The sequence below is a fragment of the Schistocerca nitens genome, chromosome 6, assembly GCF_023898315.1.
Source record: "Schistocerca nitens isolate TAMUIC-IGC-003100 chromosome 6, iqSchNite1.1, whole genome shotgun sequence".
NCBI classification, from domain to species: domain Eukaryota; kingdom Metazoa; phylum Arthropoda; class Insecta; order Orthoptera; family Acrididae; genus Schistocerca; species Schistocerca nitens.
Window position 1 is genome coordinate 567950308 of NC_064619.1, and position 18427 is coordinate 567968734.

The following is an 18427-nucleotide window of genomic DNA, read 5'->3' on the forward strand; positions in this document are numbered from 1 at the left end:
TGCAGCATGACAGATTAAGCTAAAATCCCATATCTATCACAAACAACACTCCACTGCCATGATGGGGAATGGTTGCTGAAGCACATCCAGAGCTTACAATGAGCTCTTACAGGTCCCCCTCTACAAGGCTCCCAGATTCAACCAAAGATTTACCTAGCCTAGGCAGACCAAATTCCACAAGACTCTCACCATATGACATAATGCAGGAGGCATGTGAGGCTTGCAAATGTTGATGTGCAGTACTCAAAACAATTTAATATTCGTGACTATGTCAAAGACTTTTCTTATGTAAATAATGACAAATCTTGGAAAATGAGAGAAAGTTGTGTGAAAAACATTTCACATATATTGCCACAAATCATAATAGGAAACAAACCTAATGATAATGTTCCAATCCATTCATTATTTCAAATTTTCCTTACTTGCACACTGTCCATCCTTGAAAAAACAGCTGGTTGTAAAAAATATGGACTATCACCATGTTGTTGTTGTGGTCCTGAGACTGGTTTGATGCAGCTCTCCATGCTACTCTATCCTGTGCAAGCTTCTTCATCTCCCAGTATCCTCCCTACATCCTTCTGAATCTGCTTAGTGTATTCATCTCTTGGTCTCCCCCAATGATTTTTACCCTCCACGCTGCCCTCCAATACTAAATTGGTGATCCCTTGATGCCTCAGAACATGTCCTACCAACCGATCCCTTCTTCTGGTCAAGTTGTGCCACAAACTCCTCTTCTCCCCAATCCTATTCAGTACCTCCTCATTAGTTATGTGATCTACCCATCTAATCTTCAGCATTCTTCTGTAGCACCACATTTCGAAAGCTTCTATTCTCTTCTTGTCTAAACTATTCATCATCCACATTTCACTTCCATACATGGCTACACTCCATACAAATACTTTCAGAAACGACTTCCTGACACTTAAATCTATACTCGATGTCAACAAATTTCTCTTCTTCAGAAACGATTTCCTTGCCATTGCCAGTCTACATTTTATATCTTCTCTACTTCGACCATCATCAGTTATTTTGCTCCCTAAATAGCAAAACTCCTTTACTACTTTAAGTGTCTCATTTCCTAATCTAATACCCTCAACATCACCCGACTTAATTCGACTACATTCCATTATCCTTGTTTTGCTTTTGTTGATGTTCATCTTATATCCTCCCTTCAAGACACCATCCATTCCGTTCAACTGCTCTTCCAAGTCCTTTGCTGTCTCTGACAGAATTACAATGTCATCGGCGAACCTCAAAGTTTTTATTTCTTCTCCATGGATTTTAATACCTACTCTGAATTTTTCTTTTGTTTCCTTTACTGCTTGCTCAATTTACAGATTGAATAACATCGGGGAGAGGCTACAACCCTGTCTTACTCCCTTCCCAACCACTGTTTCCCTTTCATGTCCCTCGAATCTTATAACGCCATCTGGTTTCTGTACAAATTGTAAATAGCCTTTTGCTCCCTGTATTTTGCCCCTGCCACCTTTAGAATTTGAAAGAGAGTATTCCAGTTAACATTGTCAAAAGCTTTCTCTAAGTCTACAAATGCTAGAAACATAGGTTTGCCTTTCCTTAATCTTTCTTCTAAGATAAGTCGTAAGGTCAGTATTGCCTCACGTGTCCCAGTATTCCTACGGAATCCAAACTGATCTTCCCCGAGGTCAGCTTCTACTAGTTTTTCCATTCGTCTGTAAAGAATTCGTGTTCGTATTTTGCAGCTGTGACTTATTAAACTGATAGTTCGGTAATTTTCACATCTGTCAACACCTGCTTTCTTTGGGATCGGAATAATTATATTCTTCTTGAAGTCTGAGGGTATTTCGCCTGTCTCATACATCTTGCTCACCAGATGGTAGAGTTTTGTCATGACTGGCTCTTCCAAGGCCGTCAGTAGTTCTAATGGAATGTTGTCTACTCCGGGGGCCTTGTTTCGACTCAGGTCTTTCAGTGCTCTGTCAAACTCTTCACGCAGTATCGTATCTCCCATTTCAACTTCATCTACATCCTCTTCCATTTCCATAATATTGTCCTCAAGTACATCACCCTTGTATACACCCTCTATATACTCCTTCCACCTTTCTGCTTTCCCTTCTTTGCTTAGAACTGGGTTTCCATCTGAGCTCTTGATGTTCATACAAGTGGTTCTCTTCTCTCCAAAGGTCTCTTTAATTTTCCTGTAGGCAGTATCTATCTTACCCCTAGTGAGATAAGCCTCTACATCCTTACATTTGTCCTCTAGCCATCCCTGCTTAGCCATTTTGCACTTCCTGTCGATCTCATTTTTGAGACGTTTGTATTCCTTTTTGCCTGCTTCATTTACTGCATTTTTATATTTTCTCCTTTCATCAATTAAATTCAATATTTCTTCTGTTACCCAAGGATTTCTACTAGCCCTCGTCTTTTTACCTACTTGATCCTCTGCTGCCTTCACTACTTCATCCCTCAAAGCTACCAATTCTTCTTCTACTGTATTTCTTTCCCCCATTCCTGTCAATTGTTCCCTTATGCTCTCCCTGAAACTCTCTACAACCTCTGGTTCTTTCAGTTTATCCAGGTCCCATCTCCTTAAATTCCCACCTTTTTGCAGTTTCTTCAGTTTTAATCTACAGGTCATAACCAATAGATTGTGGTCAGAGTCCACATCTGCCCCTGGAAATGTCTTACAATTTAAAACCTGGTTCCTAAATCTCTGTCTTACCATTATATAATCTATCTGATACCTTTTAGTATCTCCAGGGTTCTTCCATGTATACAACCTTCTATCATGATTCTTAAACCAAGTGTTAGCTATGATTAAGTTGTGCTCTGTGCAAAATTCTACCAGGTGGCTTCCTCTTTCATTTCTTAGCCCCAATCCATATTCACCTACTACGTTTCCTTCTCTCCCTTTTCCTACACTCGAATTCCAATCACCCATGACTATTAAATTTTCGTCTCCCTCCACTATCTGAATAATTTCTTTTATTTCATCATACATTTCTTCAATTTCTTCATCATCTGCAGATCTATTTGGCATATAAACTTGTACTACTGTAGTAGGTGTGGGCTTCGTATCTATCTTGGCCACAATAATGCGTTCACTATGCTGTTTGTAGTAGCTTACCCGCATTCCTATTTTCCTATTCATTATTAAACCTACTCCTGCATTACCCCTAATTGATTTTGTGTTTATAACCCTGTAGTCACCTGACCAGAAGTCTTGTTCCTCCTGCCACCGAACTTCACTAATTCCCACTATATCTAACTTTAACCTATCCATTTCCCTTTTCAAATTTTCTAACCTACCTGCCCGATTAAGGGACCTGACATTCCACGCTCCGATCCGTAGAACACCAGTTTTCTTTCTCCTGATAACGACATCCTCTTGAGTAGTCCCCGCCCGGAGATCCGAATGGGGGACTATTTTACCTCCGGAATATTTTACCCAAGAGGACGCCATCATCATTTAATCATACAGTAAAGCTGCATGCCCTCGGGAAAAATTACGGCTGTAGTTTCCCCTTGCTTTCAGCCGTTCACAGTACCAGCACAGCAAGGCCATTTTGGTTATTGTTACAAGGCCAGATCAGCCAATCATCCAGACTGTTGCCCTTGCAACTACTGAAAAGGCTGCTGCCCCTCTTCAGGAACCACACGTTTGTCTGGCCTCCCAACAGATACCCCTCCGTTGTGGTTGTACCTACGGTACGGCTATCTGTATCGCTGAGGCACGCAAGCCTCCCCACCAACGGCAAGGTCCATGGTTCATGGGGGGGAGGGACTATCACCATAAAGCCAAGAAACTGAAGCCACAAATCATAACAGGAAACAAACCTAATGACAACGTTCCAATCCATTCATTATTTCAAATTTTCCTTACCTGCACACTGTCCATCCTTGAAAAAACAGCTGGTGGTAAAAAATATGGACTATCACCATAAAGCCAAGAAACTGAAGGAAGTCCTTTAGGAACTAGTTTTTCATATATATCTTCCATTGGCCCATCACTTCCTGATACTCGGTCCATTGGTAGATATTGAAAATCACACAAATCTGTCACAGCATTAAGTATATGAGTAATAGAACGTATCACGGAAAAAACTGAATACTGGTCTATTTTAACTTATTGCACGATGAACAACAATTAAACAACAAAAGCTCTTAAAACATTTATTTTTGGTGATGGAAAACAACATACTTGCAAATCTAAAAGTTGTCCTGATTCGCCCCAGAACAGAAACATGAGACACAACTACAGAATCTTGATCATCTGGCTTGACATCTTTGTCACTATTCAATTCATTGTCAGGACAGGTCTTCCTCTTTTTCTTTCTCTTTACCACAAACTTCAGTAATAATGATGATGATTTATGTCTGTCACCACATGCAGGTTTGCAGTACATATCATCAGGTCTAAATCTCAGTTCGAGCCTTCTGTTCTTCTGTGAATATGCCTAAACAGATAATATGAGTTATAATCAGAAATTAGATAAGAATTATTAAGCTATAACCAGTACATCTACAATGTATATAAGTGAACAGCCCAAGTAAAAGACTACAATGTGATGTCACTGCGAGGAAGAGCACAGATGCATGTTTCTATCACCAGATATTGGTCTGGAATATATCATATCCTAAACATAGTACACTGAAGGCCTCTGAAGTGTATGACAGCAGTTCATAAAATTATGATTTTTAAGTCAGTCATTGCAATGTGCCATTTTACATACCTCTTTCTTTTCATTCTCTTATGCTGCCAAGAAAAGGCAATATGGCTACCACAAAATATCAATTTAAATTTTTGTCCATATGCTGATTAGTTTTTTCCTTCCTTTTCCACTTACCTCTCATTTGCATAAACCCTGCCCCATATGGCACCTGCCTTTAAATGACATTACTAACATCCACAAATTAATTTTTTTTTTCAAATTGTTAAATTTTTTTATGATTTTGACAAGTACTTACATTTAAATTTATATTAATTACTTTAATACAACATATTAATGTTCCACAATAATATTTATTAGTTTGTTATAAACCTGACTTTGGCTACCAAGCCATTGTCAGATAATTCATAGCCATTGTCAGAGAATTCACAGATTTACAAGGATGTGTGACATTTTATGACTATGTCAATACAAAACATAAGCATGATGTAATACCTCAAGAGACACTGAACAAATAAATCTTATATTATAATATATATTCAAATATCAAAAATATTTGAGTGCATAAAACAGAAATGATCTACAAGTGAGTAACGGCACAGGCTACTATGTCATATGGACAAACCGGTGAATGTGACGAACAGACCAAATAAAGAATAATAATTGGCTGCTACTTCAATAAGGATGAGTAATGGAACTGTGTTTGGTCATTAAGGACCAGATCAGGATTCCTTGATTGGTGTTTATTAATGGCCAGAATTTCAAGTTATGTTAGTTTTCTCCCGTTAGTTGCTTTACGCAGAACATTACCTTTCACACCATATGAGTGACAGTCTTTCAGACCATGTTCAGCAAAGATGGAATCTTTCTTTCTCCATCTCCAGCTCCTTTAGTGCCCAGTCAGTTTAGTAGTTATAGCCCTACCTGATTGACCGACTTAAAATTTGGCACACAGATTGCTGGAAATTTTGTAGATTCTACTGTTCTAATGGTGGGCAACCACATTCTATATTTTTACACTCCCCCCTCCCCCAAATTTCTGTTCATGTTGCAACTGGACTGCTGGAAGAATGATTGTAGCTAAGCCTCCATGTGAGGTGGAATACCTCTGATTTTACCTTCATTATCTTTTTCGCGAGATGGGTGTAAGAAGAAGTAATATATTAGTTGACTCTTCAAGGAACGCACACTCTTGAAATTTTAACAGCAAGTCATGTAGCAATGCAGAGTACCTATCTTGTAGCCTGTCACTGGAGTTGACTGAAGCCGTCTGGTAGAATTTTGCACAGAGCATAACTTAATCATAGAAAACACTTGGTTCAAGAACCATAAAAGAAGGTTGTATACATGGAAGAATCCTGGAGACACTAGAAGGTATCAGATAGATTATATAATGGTAAGACAGAGATTTAGGAACCAGGTTTTAAATTGTAAGACATTTCCAGGGGCAGATGTGGACTCTGACCACAATCTATTGCTTAGGAACTGTAGATTAAAACTGAAGAAACTGCAAAAAGGTGAGAATTTAAGGAGATGGGACCTGGATAGATTGACTAAACCAGAAGTTGTACAGAGTTTCAGGGAGAGCATAAGGGAACAATTCACAGGAATGCGGGAAAGAAATACAGTAGAAGAAGAATGGGTAGCTCTGAGGGATGAAGTAGTGAAGGCAGCAGAGGATCAAGTAGGTAAAAAAACAAGGGAGTTCTAAGCAAAGAAGGGAAAGCAGAAAGGTGGAAGAAGTATATATCTACATTTGTACTCCGCAAGCCACCCGACGGTGTGTGGCGGAGGGCACTTTACGTGCCACTGTCATTTCCTCCCTTTCCTGTTCCAGTCGCATACGGTTCGCGGGAAGAACGACTGTCTGAAACCCTCCGTGCACGCTCGAATCTCTCTAATTTTACATTCGTGATCTCCTCGGGAGGTATAAGTAGGGGGAAGCAATATATTCGATACCTCATCCAGAAACGCACCCTCTCGAAACCTGGCGAGCAAGCTACACCGCGATGCAGAGCGCCTCTCTTGCAGAGTCTGCCACTTGAGTTTATTAAACATCTCCGTAACGCTATCACGGTTACCAAATAACCCTGTGACAAAACGCGCCGCTCTTCTTTGGATCTTCTCTATCTCCTCCGTCAACCCGATCTGGTACGGATCCCACACTGATGAGCAATACTCAAGTATAGGTCGAACGAGTGTTTTGTAAGCCACCTCCTTTGTTGATGGACTACATTTTCTAAGCACTCTCCCAATGAATCTCAACCTGGTACCCGCCTTACCAACAATTAATTTTATATGATCATTCCACTTCAAATCGTTCCGCACGCATACTCCCAGATATTTTACAGAAGTAACTGCTACCAGTGTTTGTTCCGCTATCATATAATCATACAATAAAGGATCCTTCTTTCTATGTATTCACAATACATTACATTTGTCTATGTTAAGGGACAGTTGCCACTCCCTGCACCAAGTGCCTATCCGCTGCAGATCTTCCTGCATTTCGCTACAATTTTCTAATGCTGCAACTTCTCTGTATACTACAGCATCATCCGCGAAAAGCCCCATGGAACTTCCGACACTATCTACTAGGTCATTTATATATATTGTGAAAAGCAATGGTCCCATAACACTCCCCTGTGGCATGCCAGAGGTTACTTTAACGTCTGTAGACGTCTTTCCATTGATGACAACATGCTGTGTTCTGTTTGCTAAAAACTCTTCAATCCAGCCACACAGCTGGTCTGATATTCCGTAGGCTCTTACTTTGTTTATCAGGCGACAGTGCGGAACTGTATCGAACGCCTTCCGGAAGTCAAGAAAAATAGCATCTACCTGGGAGCCTGTATCTAATATTTTCTGGGTCTCATGAACAAATAAAGCGAGTTGGGTCTCACACGATCGCTGTTTCCAGAATCCATGTTGATTCCTACATAGTAGATTCTGGGTTTCCAAAAACGACATGATACTCAAGCAAAAAACATGTTCTAAAATTCTACAACAGATCGAAGTCAGAGATATAGGTCTATAGTTTTGCGCATCTGCTCGACGACCCTTCTTGAAGACTGGGACTACCTGTGCTCTTTTCCAATCATTTGGAACTTTCCGTTCCTCTAGAGACTTGCGGTACATGGCTGTTAGAAGGTGGGCAAGTTCTTTCACGTACTCTGTGTAGAATCGAATTGGTATCCCATCAGGTCCAGTGGACTTTCCTCTGTTGAGTGATTCCAGTTGCTTTTCTATTCCTTGGACACTTATTTCGATGTCAGCCATTTTTTCGTTTGTGCGAGGATTTAGAGAAGGAACTGCAGTGCGGTCCTCCTCTGTGAAACAGCTTTGGAAAAAGGTGTTTAGTATTTCAGCTTTACGCGTGTCATCCTCTGTTTCAATGCCATCATCATCATCCCGGAGTGTCTGGATATGCTGTTTCGAGCCACTTACTGATTTAACGTAAGACCAGAACTTCCTAGGATTTTCTGTCAAGTCGGTACATAGAATTTTACTTTCGAATTCACTGAACGCTTCATGCATAGCCCTCCTTACGCTAACTTTGACATCGTTTAGCTTCTGTTTGTCCGAGAGGTTTTGGCTGCGTTTAAACTTGGAGTGAAGCTCTCTTTGCTTTCGCAGTAGTTTCCTAATTTTGTTGTTGTACCACGGTGGGTTTTTCCCGTCCCTCACAGAGTGTCTATACAAGGGCGATGTACTTGAGGGCAATATTATGGAAATGGAAGAGGATGTAAATGAAGATGAAACGGGAGATGATACTGCCTGAAGAGTTTGACAGAGCACTGAAAGACCCGAGTTGAAACAAGGCCCCAGGAGTAGACAAGATTCCATTGGAACTACTGACAGCCTTGGGAGAGCCAGTCCTGACAAAACTCTACCACATGGTGAGCAAGAGGTATGAGACAGGTGAAATAACCTCAGACTTCAAGAAGAATTAATAATTCCAATCCCAAAGGAAGCAGATGTGAAAATTACCGAACAATCAGTTTAATAAGTCACAGCTGCAAAATACTAACACGAATTCTTCACAGACAAATGGAAAAACTGGTAGAAGCCGATCTCGGGGAGTATCAGTTTGGATTCCGTAGAAATGTTGGAACACGTGAGGCAATACTGACCCTACGACTTATCTTAGAAAATAGATTAAGGAAAGGCAAACCTATGTTTCTAGCATTTGTAGACTTAGAGAAAGCTTTTGACAATGTTAACTGGAATACTCTCTTTCAAATTCTGAAGGTGGCAGGGGTAAAATACAGGGAGTGAAAGTCTATTTACAACTTGTACAGAAACCAGATGGCAGTTATAAGAGTCGAGGGCATGAAAGGGAAGCAGTGGTTGGGAAGGGAGTGAGACAGGGTTGTAGCCTCTCCCCAATGTCATTCAATCTATATATTGAGCAAGCAGTAAAGGAAACAAAAGAAAAATTTAGAGTAGGTATCAAAATTCATGGAGAAGAAATAAAAACTTTGAGGTTCGCCAATGACATTGTAATTGTGTCAGAGACAGCAAAGGACTTGGAAGAGCAGTTGAACGGAATGGACAGTGTCTTGAAAGGAGGATACAAGATGAACATCAACAAAAGCAAAACGAGGATAATGGAACGTAGTCAAATTAAGTCAGGTGATGCTGAGGGTATTAGATTAGGAAATGAGACACTTAAAGTAGTAAAGGAGTTTTGCTATTGAGGGAGTAAAATAACTGATGATGGTCGAAGTAGAGAGGATATAAAATGTAGACTGGCAATGGCAAGGAAATCGTTTCTGAAGAAGAGAAATTTGTTGATATCGAGTATAAATTTAAGTGTCAGGAAGTCGTTTCTGAAAGTATTTGTATGGAGTGTAGCCATGTATGGAAGTGAAATGTGGATGATGAATAGTTTAGACAAGAAGAGAATAGAAGTTTTCAAATTGTGGTGCTACAGAAGAATGCTCAAGATTAGATGGGTAGATCACATAACTAATGAGTAGGTATTGAAGAGAACTGGGGAGAAGAGGAGTTTGTGGCACAACTTGACTAGAAGAAGTGACCGGTTGGTAGGACATGTTCTGAGGCATCAAGGGATCACAAATTTAGCATTGGAGGGTAAAAATCGTAGAGGGAGACCAAGAGGTGAATACACTAAGCAGATTCAGAAGGATTTAGGGTGCAGTAAGTACTGGGAGATGAAGGAACTTGCACAGGATAGAGTAGCATGGAGAGCTGCATCAAATCAGTCTCAGGACTGAAGACCACAACAACAACATTGTCAATCCACTTTGAAACATTCTGTATGAATAATCATAGACGTTTAATGATTCTGACTGTTTCCAGTTATTTTTCTGCAATCATACAATAACAGATCTTTCTTCCTGTTTGTGTGCACTATTTTCATTTGCTGACATTGAAGGTCGGCAGCTAATCCAAGCACCAGGCTTTGATCTTCTGCGTTCTTCCTACATTTCATTACAGTTTCTAGCACTGCAACTTTTTGTATCATCATTTCATCCCCATTGGCGTGCAAGTCGCCGAAGTGGCATCAAATTGAAAGACTCGCACCCAGCAAACAGGCTACCCGGCGAGAGTACCTAGTCACACAACATTTTATTTATTTTACCTACAAAAATCCTCATGGAGCTTCCAATGTTATCCACTAAGTCATTTATGTATAATGTGACAAATAATAGATGCATAGCATCACCTTGGTATAAGCCCGATATTATTTTATGTCTCAAGATTTCTTTTTATTTAAAATGCAATGCTAAGATCAATTTGCTAAGAACTCTTCAATCCAGTCACACAGTTGGTCTGATATTCAGCACGCTAGTATTTTTTTCATTAGATGGTAGTGCGGGACCATATCTAATGCTTCCTGGAAACCAAGGAACATTGTATCAGCATAGGAGCAAGTATCTACTGTTTTAAGGGTCTCATGGGCAAACAAAGCAAACTGGGTTTCATGTGATCATTGCTTGCAGAACTTTGTTTTCCACGGAGGAGATTTTCAGTTGCCAGTAATGTCATAATATTCAAGCACAACACAAGTTCCAAATTTCTACAACAGACAGGCATCAGCGATACAGGTTTACAGTTTTGTGCATCTGTTCAACAAACCTTCTTGAAAATGGGAATGACCTGTACTTTTATCCAGTCACTAGGTACACTTCGTTCCAGCAGCGACCTGTGATAGTCTGCTGCTAGAAGAGGAGTAAGTTCTATCACATTCTCTACGTAGGATAATATCAGTATCCCATCAGGTACAGTGTACTTTTCTGTGTGAAGTGATCTCAGATAGTTTTCTATCGCTTGGTCACTTTTTTTTATATCTGTCATTTTGATGCTTATGTAGTGATTCAAAGGGATAACAGCGGAACAACCCTCCTCAGTGACACAGTTTTGGAAAAAGGCTTTTAGCATCTCAGCCTTCTCTCTGTCAACTTCCAATATCATACCAGTAGTCACAATGCATTGACGACTGACTCTGATCCACTTATTAATTTGACATAAGAAATAAAGTTCTTAGGATTTTCTATTTTACCTTTGAATTTGTTCAGTTTTTGCAAGTTTGTTACTGTTACACAGATTTAGCTACTGTTTTACAGGAAAAAGTAAAATTATATTTTTTCCCCAAACTGATTGGTGTGGGTTCCTGTAGTCATGTCCTAGTTCATGAACCACGGGCAACATATGAGTGGCCAAGTAAGTGGTCCCGACAGTCGGGATACCAGCTACTTTGGAATAAGGCTGGGCATCTCGGACATATTCTGAGTCATGGTCACCTTTGTGCTCATACGGCAAAGACTACCAAATCCACCGGTTAGTCCCTCAAACGTTAGGGGTAAAACTCAATGGGACTCGGGGCAAGCAAGGCTAGCAACCTGCTTCCCTGGTACTTTAAATATGATGCTGGCAACAATGAGAGCAAAATGCCTCGGACCTATGGAGGTGACGGAGTCCCACCTCTAACTGACAAACCAGGGACTCCTAAGATAGGACTTGGCAAACAAATGGTAATGAGATGGGGAGCCATTAATATCAATGGGGGCTACTCTGGGAAGAAGGTAGAGCTGGCAGAGGCTGCAAGTAAGATGGGGCTGGACGTTTTAGCTGTTAGTAACATTCGGGTAAGGGTTATAAAGAAGAGGAAGTGGGAGAATACAAGGTCCACCTGTCAGGAGTCAGAACAGGAATAGCACAATGGGGTGTAGGGCTTTACATCAGGAAAGAAATGGAACCCAGCATAGTTGCAGTAAGGTATGTAAACGAACGACTGATGTGGATAAATTTGACAGTGTCTAGCAAGAAAATTAGGATTGTGTCAGTATATTCGCATTGTGAAGGGACAGATCAAGATAAGATGGATAGTTTTTACGAGGCACTCAGTGATGTAGTTGTTAGAGTAAAGGACAAGGACAGTGTTCTGCTCATGGGTGATTTTAATGCCAGGAGGGAAATCGAACAGAAGGGCATGAAAAGCTTATGGGTAAATTTGGAGAGGATATGGAGGCCAACAGGAACGGGAAACAACTCTTGGATTTCTGTGCCAGTATGGGCTTAGTAATCACAAACTCCTTTTTTAAACATAAGAACATTCACCGGTATACCTGGGAAGGCAGGGGAACCAGATCTGTCATTGACTATATAACAACAGATAAGGAATTCAGAAAGGTTGTGAGGGATACACGTGTATTCAGGGGATTCTTTGATGACACTGATCATTATTTAATCTGCAGTAAAATTGGGATTGTGAGGCCGAAAGTGCAGGAGGTCAGGTCCATATGTAGGAGGATAAGAGTGGAGAAACTTCAGGATAAGGAAATCTGGCACAAGTACATAACAGCGATCTCAGAAAGGTACCAGTTAGTTGAATGTAGTCGATTGCAGTCATTGGAAAAGGAATGGACAAGGTACAGGGACACAGTACTAGAAGTAGCTAAAGAATGTCTTGGAACGGTAGCGTGTAAAAGTAGGATGAAGAAAACAGCTTGGTGGAATGACAGTCAAGGCAGCCTGTAAAAGGAAAAAGAAGGCGTATCAAAAAGCGCTACATACTAGAACTCAGGTAGACAAAGTTATGTTGAAGAAAGAAACAAAGCCAAACAGATAATTGCAGCATCCAAGAAGAAATCTTGGGAAGACTTTGGAAACAGGTTGGAGACTATGGGTCAAGCTGCTGGAAAACCATTCTGGAGTGTAATTAGCAGTCTTCGAAAGGGAGGTAAGAAGGAAATGACAAGTATTTTGGACAGGTCAGGAAAACTGCTGGTGAATCCTGTGGATGCCTTGGTCAGATGGAGGGAATACGAGGGCAGTTCAGAAAGTAACCTCCGATTGGTCACAGTGCGGGTTGTGGGGGGAGTAGCGACGCCATCTGTGCGTTCACGCACTCAACGGGTCAGTCGGCATCAAGCCGTGGTCGAGTGAACGTCGTACCTGCGCTAGTTTAGTTTTTGTGGCAATTTGAAATGTGTGCTGCAATAGAAAACCCCGCCAAATGTGAAGTGCGTGCTGTCATAAGGTTTTTTACAGCCAAAGGATATTCTGCAGCAGCTATTCATCGTGAGCTTTGTGCCGTGTACGGACCAAGAGCTATGAGTGAAGGAATTGTCTGTGAATGGGTACGTTTATTTAAAAGTGGACGAGAAAACGTTCATGATGAAGAGAGGAGTGGTAGACCATCATTGGTGACTGACGAACTCGTTCAGACAGTTGATGCAAAAGTTCGTGAAAATCGACGTTTCTCAATGTCGGAGTTGTCTACTGGTTTTCCACAGATTTCTACGACTCTCTTGTACGAGATAGTGACAGCAAGATTGGGTTACCGTAAGTTCTGTGCACGATGGGTGCCCAAAATTCTTACCGACCACCACAAAACTCAAAGAATGGCCTCTGCATTAGACTTTCTGTCACGTTATGAGGACGAAGGAGAACCATTGTTAAACAGAATCGTGACCAGTGACGAAACCTGGATTAAGTACGTGAACCCTGAGACAAAAGAACAATCAAAGATGTGGGCACATTCAAATTCGCCTACCAAACCAAGAAAAGCCTCGCAAGATTTTTCTGCCAGAAAACTGATGGCAACGGTGTTTTGGGATGCCAAAGGGGTGTTGTTGGTTGAATTCATGGAACGTGGTACGACCATTAATCAAGACGTGTACTGTGAAACAATAAAAAAGTTACGACGGGCTATACAGAACAAACGCCGTGGTATGCTGACTTCCGGTATCGTTTTTTTGCACGATAACGCCCGTCCTCACTCTGCTCGCGGAACAACGGCCCTTCTTCAGTCCTTCAAGTGGGACATTATCAACCATCCACCTTACAGCCCAGACTTGGCGCCAAGTGATTATCACCTCTTCACGCATTTGAAGAAATGGCTCAGGTCACAGCTGTTTGATGACGACGAAGAGCTCAAAGATGCGATCACAGGCTGGCTCCAGGCACAAGCGGGTGATTTTTATGCAGAAGGAATTTCAAAGCTTGTGAAGAGATACGATAAGTGCCTCAATCGCTATGGAGACTATGTAGAAAAATAGTGCAAAGATGTAGTTGTAAGATGTATATATTAAAATATTTTTATTTAACTTGGTGTATTTTTTTAAATCAACTGGAGGTTACTTTCTGAACGGCCCTCTTATTTTGAAGAGTTGCTCAATGTAGGTGAAAATACGATCAGCAATGTTTCAGATTTCGAGGTAGAACGGGATAGGAATGATGATGGAAATAGGATCACATTTGAGGAGGCGGAGAAAATCGTTAATAGATTGCAGTGCAATAAAGCAGCTGGGGTGGATGAAATTAAGTTGGAACTCATCAAATACAGTGGAATGTCCGGTCTTAAATGATACACAGGATAACTGAATTGGCCTGGGAGTCGGGACAGGTTCCATCAGACTGGACAAAAGCAGTAATCACACCTATCTTTAAACATGGAAACACAAAAGATTGTAACAACTACAGAGGTATCTCTTTAATCAGCATTGTGGGTAAAATCTTCTCAGGTATTGTTGAAAGGAAAGTGCGAGTATTAGTTGAGGACAAATTGGATGAAAATCAGTGTGGGTTTAGGCCTCTTAGAGGTTGTCAGGACGAGATCTTTATCTTACGGCAAATAATGGAGAAGTGTTATGAGTGGAACAGGGAATTGTATCTATGCTCTATAGATCTAGAAAAGGCGTATGACCTGGTTCCTAGGAGGAAGTTATTGTCTGTTCTACGAGATTATGGAATAGGAGGCAAACTTTTGCAAGCAATTAAAGGTCTTTACATGGATAGTCAGGCAGCAGTTAGAGTTGACGGTAAATTGAGTTCATGGTTCAGAGTAGTTTCAGGGGTAAGACAAGGCTGCAACCTGTCTCCACTGTTGTTCATATTATTTATGGATCATATGTCGAAAACAATAGACTGGCTGGGTGAGATCAACATATGTGAACACAAAATAAGCAGTCTTGCATATGCGGATGACTTAGTTGTGATGGCAGATTCGATTGAAAGTTTACAAAGTAATATTTCAGAGCTAGATCAGAAATGTAAGGACTATGGTATGAAGATTAGCATCTCCAAAACGAAAGTAATGTCAGTGGGAAAGAAATATAAACGGATTGAGTGCCAAATAGGAGGAACAAAGTTAGAACAGGTGGACGGTTTCAAGTACTTAGGATGCATAGCCTCACAGGATGGCAACATAGTGAAAGAACTGGAAGCGAGGTGTAGCAAAGCTAATGCAGTGAGCGCTCAGCTACGATCTACTCTCTTCTGCAAGAAGGAAGTCAGTACCAAGACTAAGTTACCTGTGCACCGTTCAATCTTCCGACCAATTTTGTTGTATGGGAACGAAAGCTGGGTGGATTCAGGTTACCTTATCAACAAGGTTGAGGTTACGGATATGAAAGTAGCTAGGATGATTGCAGGTAGTAGTAGATGGGAACAATGGCAGGAGGGTGTCCACAGAGGAAATCAAAGAAAAACTGGGAATGAACTCCATAGATGTAGCAGTCAGGGCGAACAGGCTTAGATGGTGGGGTCATGTTACACGCATGGCAGAAGCAAGGTTACCCAAGAGACTCATGGGTTCAGCAGTAGAGGGTAGGAGGAGTCGGGGCAGACCAAGGAGAAGGTACCTGGATTCGGTTAAGAATGATTTTGAAGTAATAGGTTTAACATCAGAATAGGCACCAATGTTAGCACTGAATAGGGGATCATGGAGGAATTTTATAAGGGGGCTATGCTCCAGACTGAACACTGAAAGGCATAATCAGTCTTAAATGATGATGATGATGACTGAATGGAAAATGTATGATAAATGTTCTCATTTTCCACAGTTTTGTTTGTGGCCATTCTAATTTCATTATACTGCTTATAATGATATTCCCGATGAGTGGATCACTTAAGCACTGAAAAACATGTACTACTGATGAATCACCTGCCCCCAGAGGCAGTCACCAACAAGATAAAAATAACAATCCATCCCGGATTTTCCATTGTTAAAATAAAAATAGATCTATTTTCATGTGAAGAATTTTTATGATTACAAAGTGAATTTGATTCAGCAACTTGAACTTGCAATTTGAACTTCAGCAACTTCCTAGTTACATTAACAGAAGAATCCCTTTTGGAATTCTAAAAATACTGGCCATAACTCTTCCATGTGATGAAATACACTTTGACTCCTCAGTGCAAGACTGTCAGCTTGCACCGACTACTTTGACAACTGCTTCATTTCAGCCACATAACAAATGAGTATCTTAAGTTAGTTGGATTACTTGTAAAATGGTTCAAACATTGTTAAGAAATTTGTTTTCATGTTCGTTTCTGGTCACCATTCAACATGTGTACCAACATTTTACACAATCTTTTTAATAGTTACCTTAACATACATGTTTAGCAACTGATGACCCAATGCCTTATTGCGCACTTTCTCAAAGTTTCTCCCCCTCGGTAGAGTTCTGGAGCGTCCTTGAAGTGAAGAATATTTAGGAAAATGACAACAATGTGAAAATTCAATTATCCATTTGTTAATTGTTACAAACGGAGAAGTAATTTAGATGGGAAAGAACTTCTATTGAAGGTAAAAGTCCAACAACAAATGCTGTCAAAGAAAACAGTGTCTGTTCTTTTGAGACTGAAACCAGGATTTTACATAAGAGTCTCTACGGGACTAGATTTGATAATTGTAGAAACAACATCTAGAAACGGTACAGATGACATGGATTTTATGCCTTATTCTCGATACATTAATTCTGCAGGTAAATGTAACCATACAACATTGTAACTGCTGACAAAATGAGATTGTGCCAAATTTATAGATCAAACTGCAAAAGTGTCCAGGTATTCTCTGATTAAGCCTGTCCAACACATATGAAGAAAACAGCAAAGATGTTGAAATGAATGCCGACAAAATCTGAATAAACTACAACTGTAACTGTCACTTTGTTTGATTGGGCTAATGACTTCCTAAGCTGGATCTTATTCTACAATAGGTTTGACCACAAGTTGACCTATAAAGGCACCTTTAGAGCTGTTCAATTCCTTACCACAACACCATCACAGTTAGTGCTACCAAAGACCTTCTCAACTAATAAAATGAGTATCACATTACAGAAGCAATGTTTTATATAATTACTGAAAGGCACCAGCTCAAAACTACATATAGAATATAAAATTTGCACAATGTTTCTAAAATTCTAGTACATCAAATTGCTAGAGTAAAATCAAACATACAATGGATGCCAAACTCTCAGTGTCGGACAGAAATTCATTTCTTTACTTCCAATGACAGATTTTAACTGTTTTTTTATTCATTTGTCTGCAAGATCTAATAACGCCATTCTGATTGTAATATTTGCCAGCTATATTTAATATTAAAAAATCTGACTGTTGTGACATACTTAACGGTGGAGCAAAGTCTTTGGCTGGTAGTCATTACCAGTTCACTTGGACGATAACGATCTTGAATTACCACTATTCACATTTTTCTGCAACGTTAGATTACAGATCCAATGCATATATCCAATACAAATAATAGATAAAATAATGTACTGCATTCCTCAAACAAAGAATGAATAATGCAAACAAGGAACTTCGTCTAAATGATACACTTACGCTAGAAATATTTTGTATTCCGCCCAAAGTTTTCAGCATATTATCAACATTTTGGACAACGCCAGGGTATTCGACGGATATAAACGTCTTCTCAAAGTTAACTTCTTTCACTACGTCAACTCCTGTACGGTTTTCTGTAACCATGATTTCATACGTGAATTATCTGAACTAACCGCAACCACACTTACGAGCTTTTACATTAGAACTTCTACATTAGAGAAACAAACATGCCGCCCCTATGCATGTTTACATTTAACTCCACATTCCACAAAGATACTAGTTGTCACAGTGATGCCAATTGTGATAAAATAATCACAAAGATAAAAAGCATAGAAACATAATCGATTACGTAATTCCGAATTCGTGCCAGGCCACTGATGCCGAACTATCGAACTGCTACTACTAGACTACAGACCCGCAAACGCACACAGAGAAGTGGAGATCACGTTTGGATCGTTGACATCAGCATTTCGTGTATTTAGAAAACTACTGTTTTTAAGAAAATGCAGAAATTGTTACCACAACAGGCCATTAACTTCAAACTTCTTGAGAGAGGAAACTCCACTTCAGAGCCACTGTAGTAGCCTCAAGGAACATTTGACGCAGACACAAGCAATAGAAATGTTATTCGTGGATCATGGAGGTCCGCAACACAAAGTGGTATTGGGATGGAGAATTTGCAACAT

At 40.2% G+C, this 18427-nt stretch overlaps 1 protein-coding gene across 1 annotated transcript in view; it reads right to left on the reverse strand.

The window, feature by feature from the left end:
• The window catches only part of LOC126263173 (general transcription factor 3C polypeptide 5), a 118155-nt gene extending 100130 nt beyond the window's left edge, over positions 1 to 18025 (reverse strand). Inside the window, exons 1-3 of the mRNA XM_049960220.1 lie at positions 17742 to 18025; positions 4181 to 4436; positions 3863 to 4035 (exon numbers count right to left, since the gene is read on the reverse strand). Coding sequence (XP_049816177.1) covers positions 3863 to 4035; positions 4181 to 4436; positions 17742 to 17885 — 573 coding nt within the window. The 5' untranslated portion in view covers positions 17886 to 18025. The remainder of the gene's footprint in view (positions 1 to 3862; positions 4036 to 4180; positions 4437 to 17741) is intronic.
• Positions 18026 to 18427: the final 402 nt, after the last annotated feature.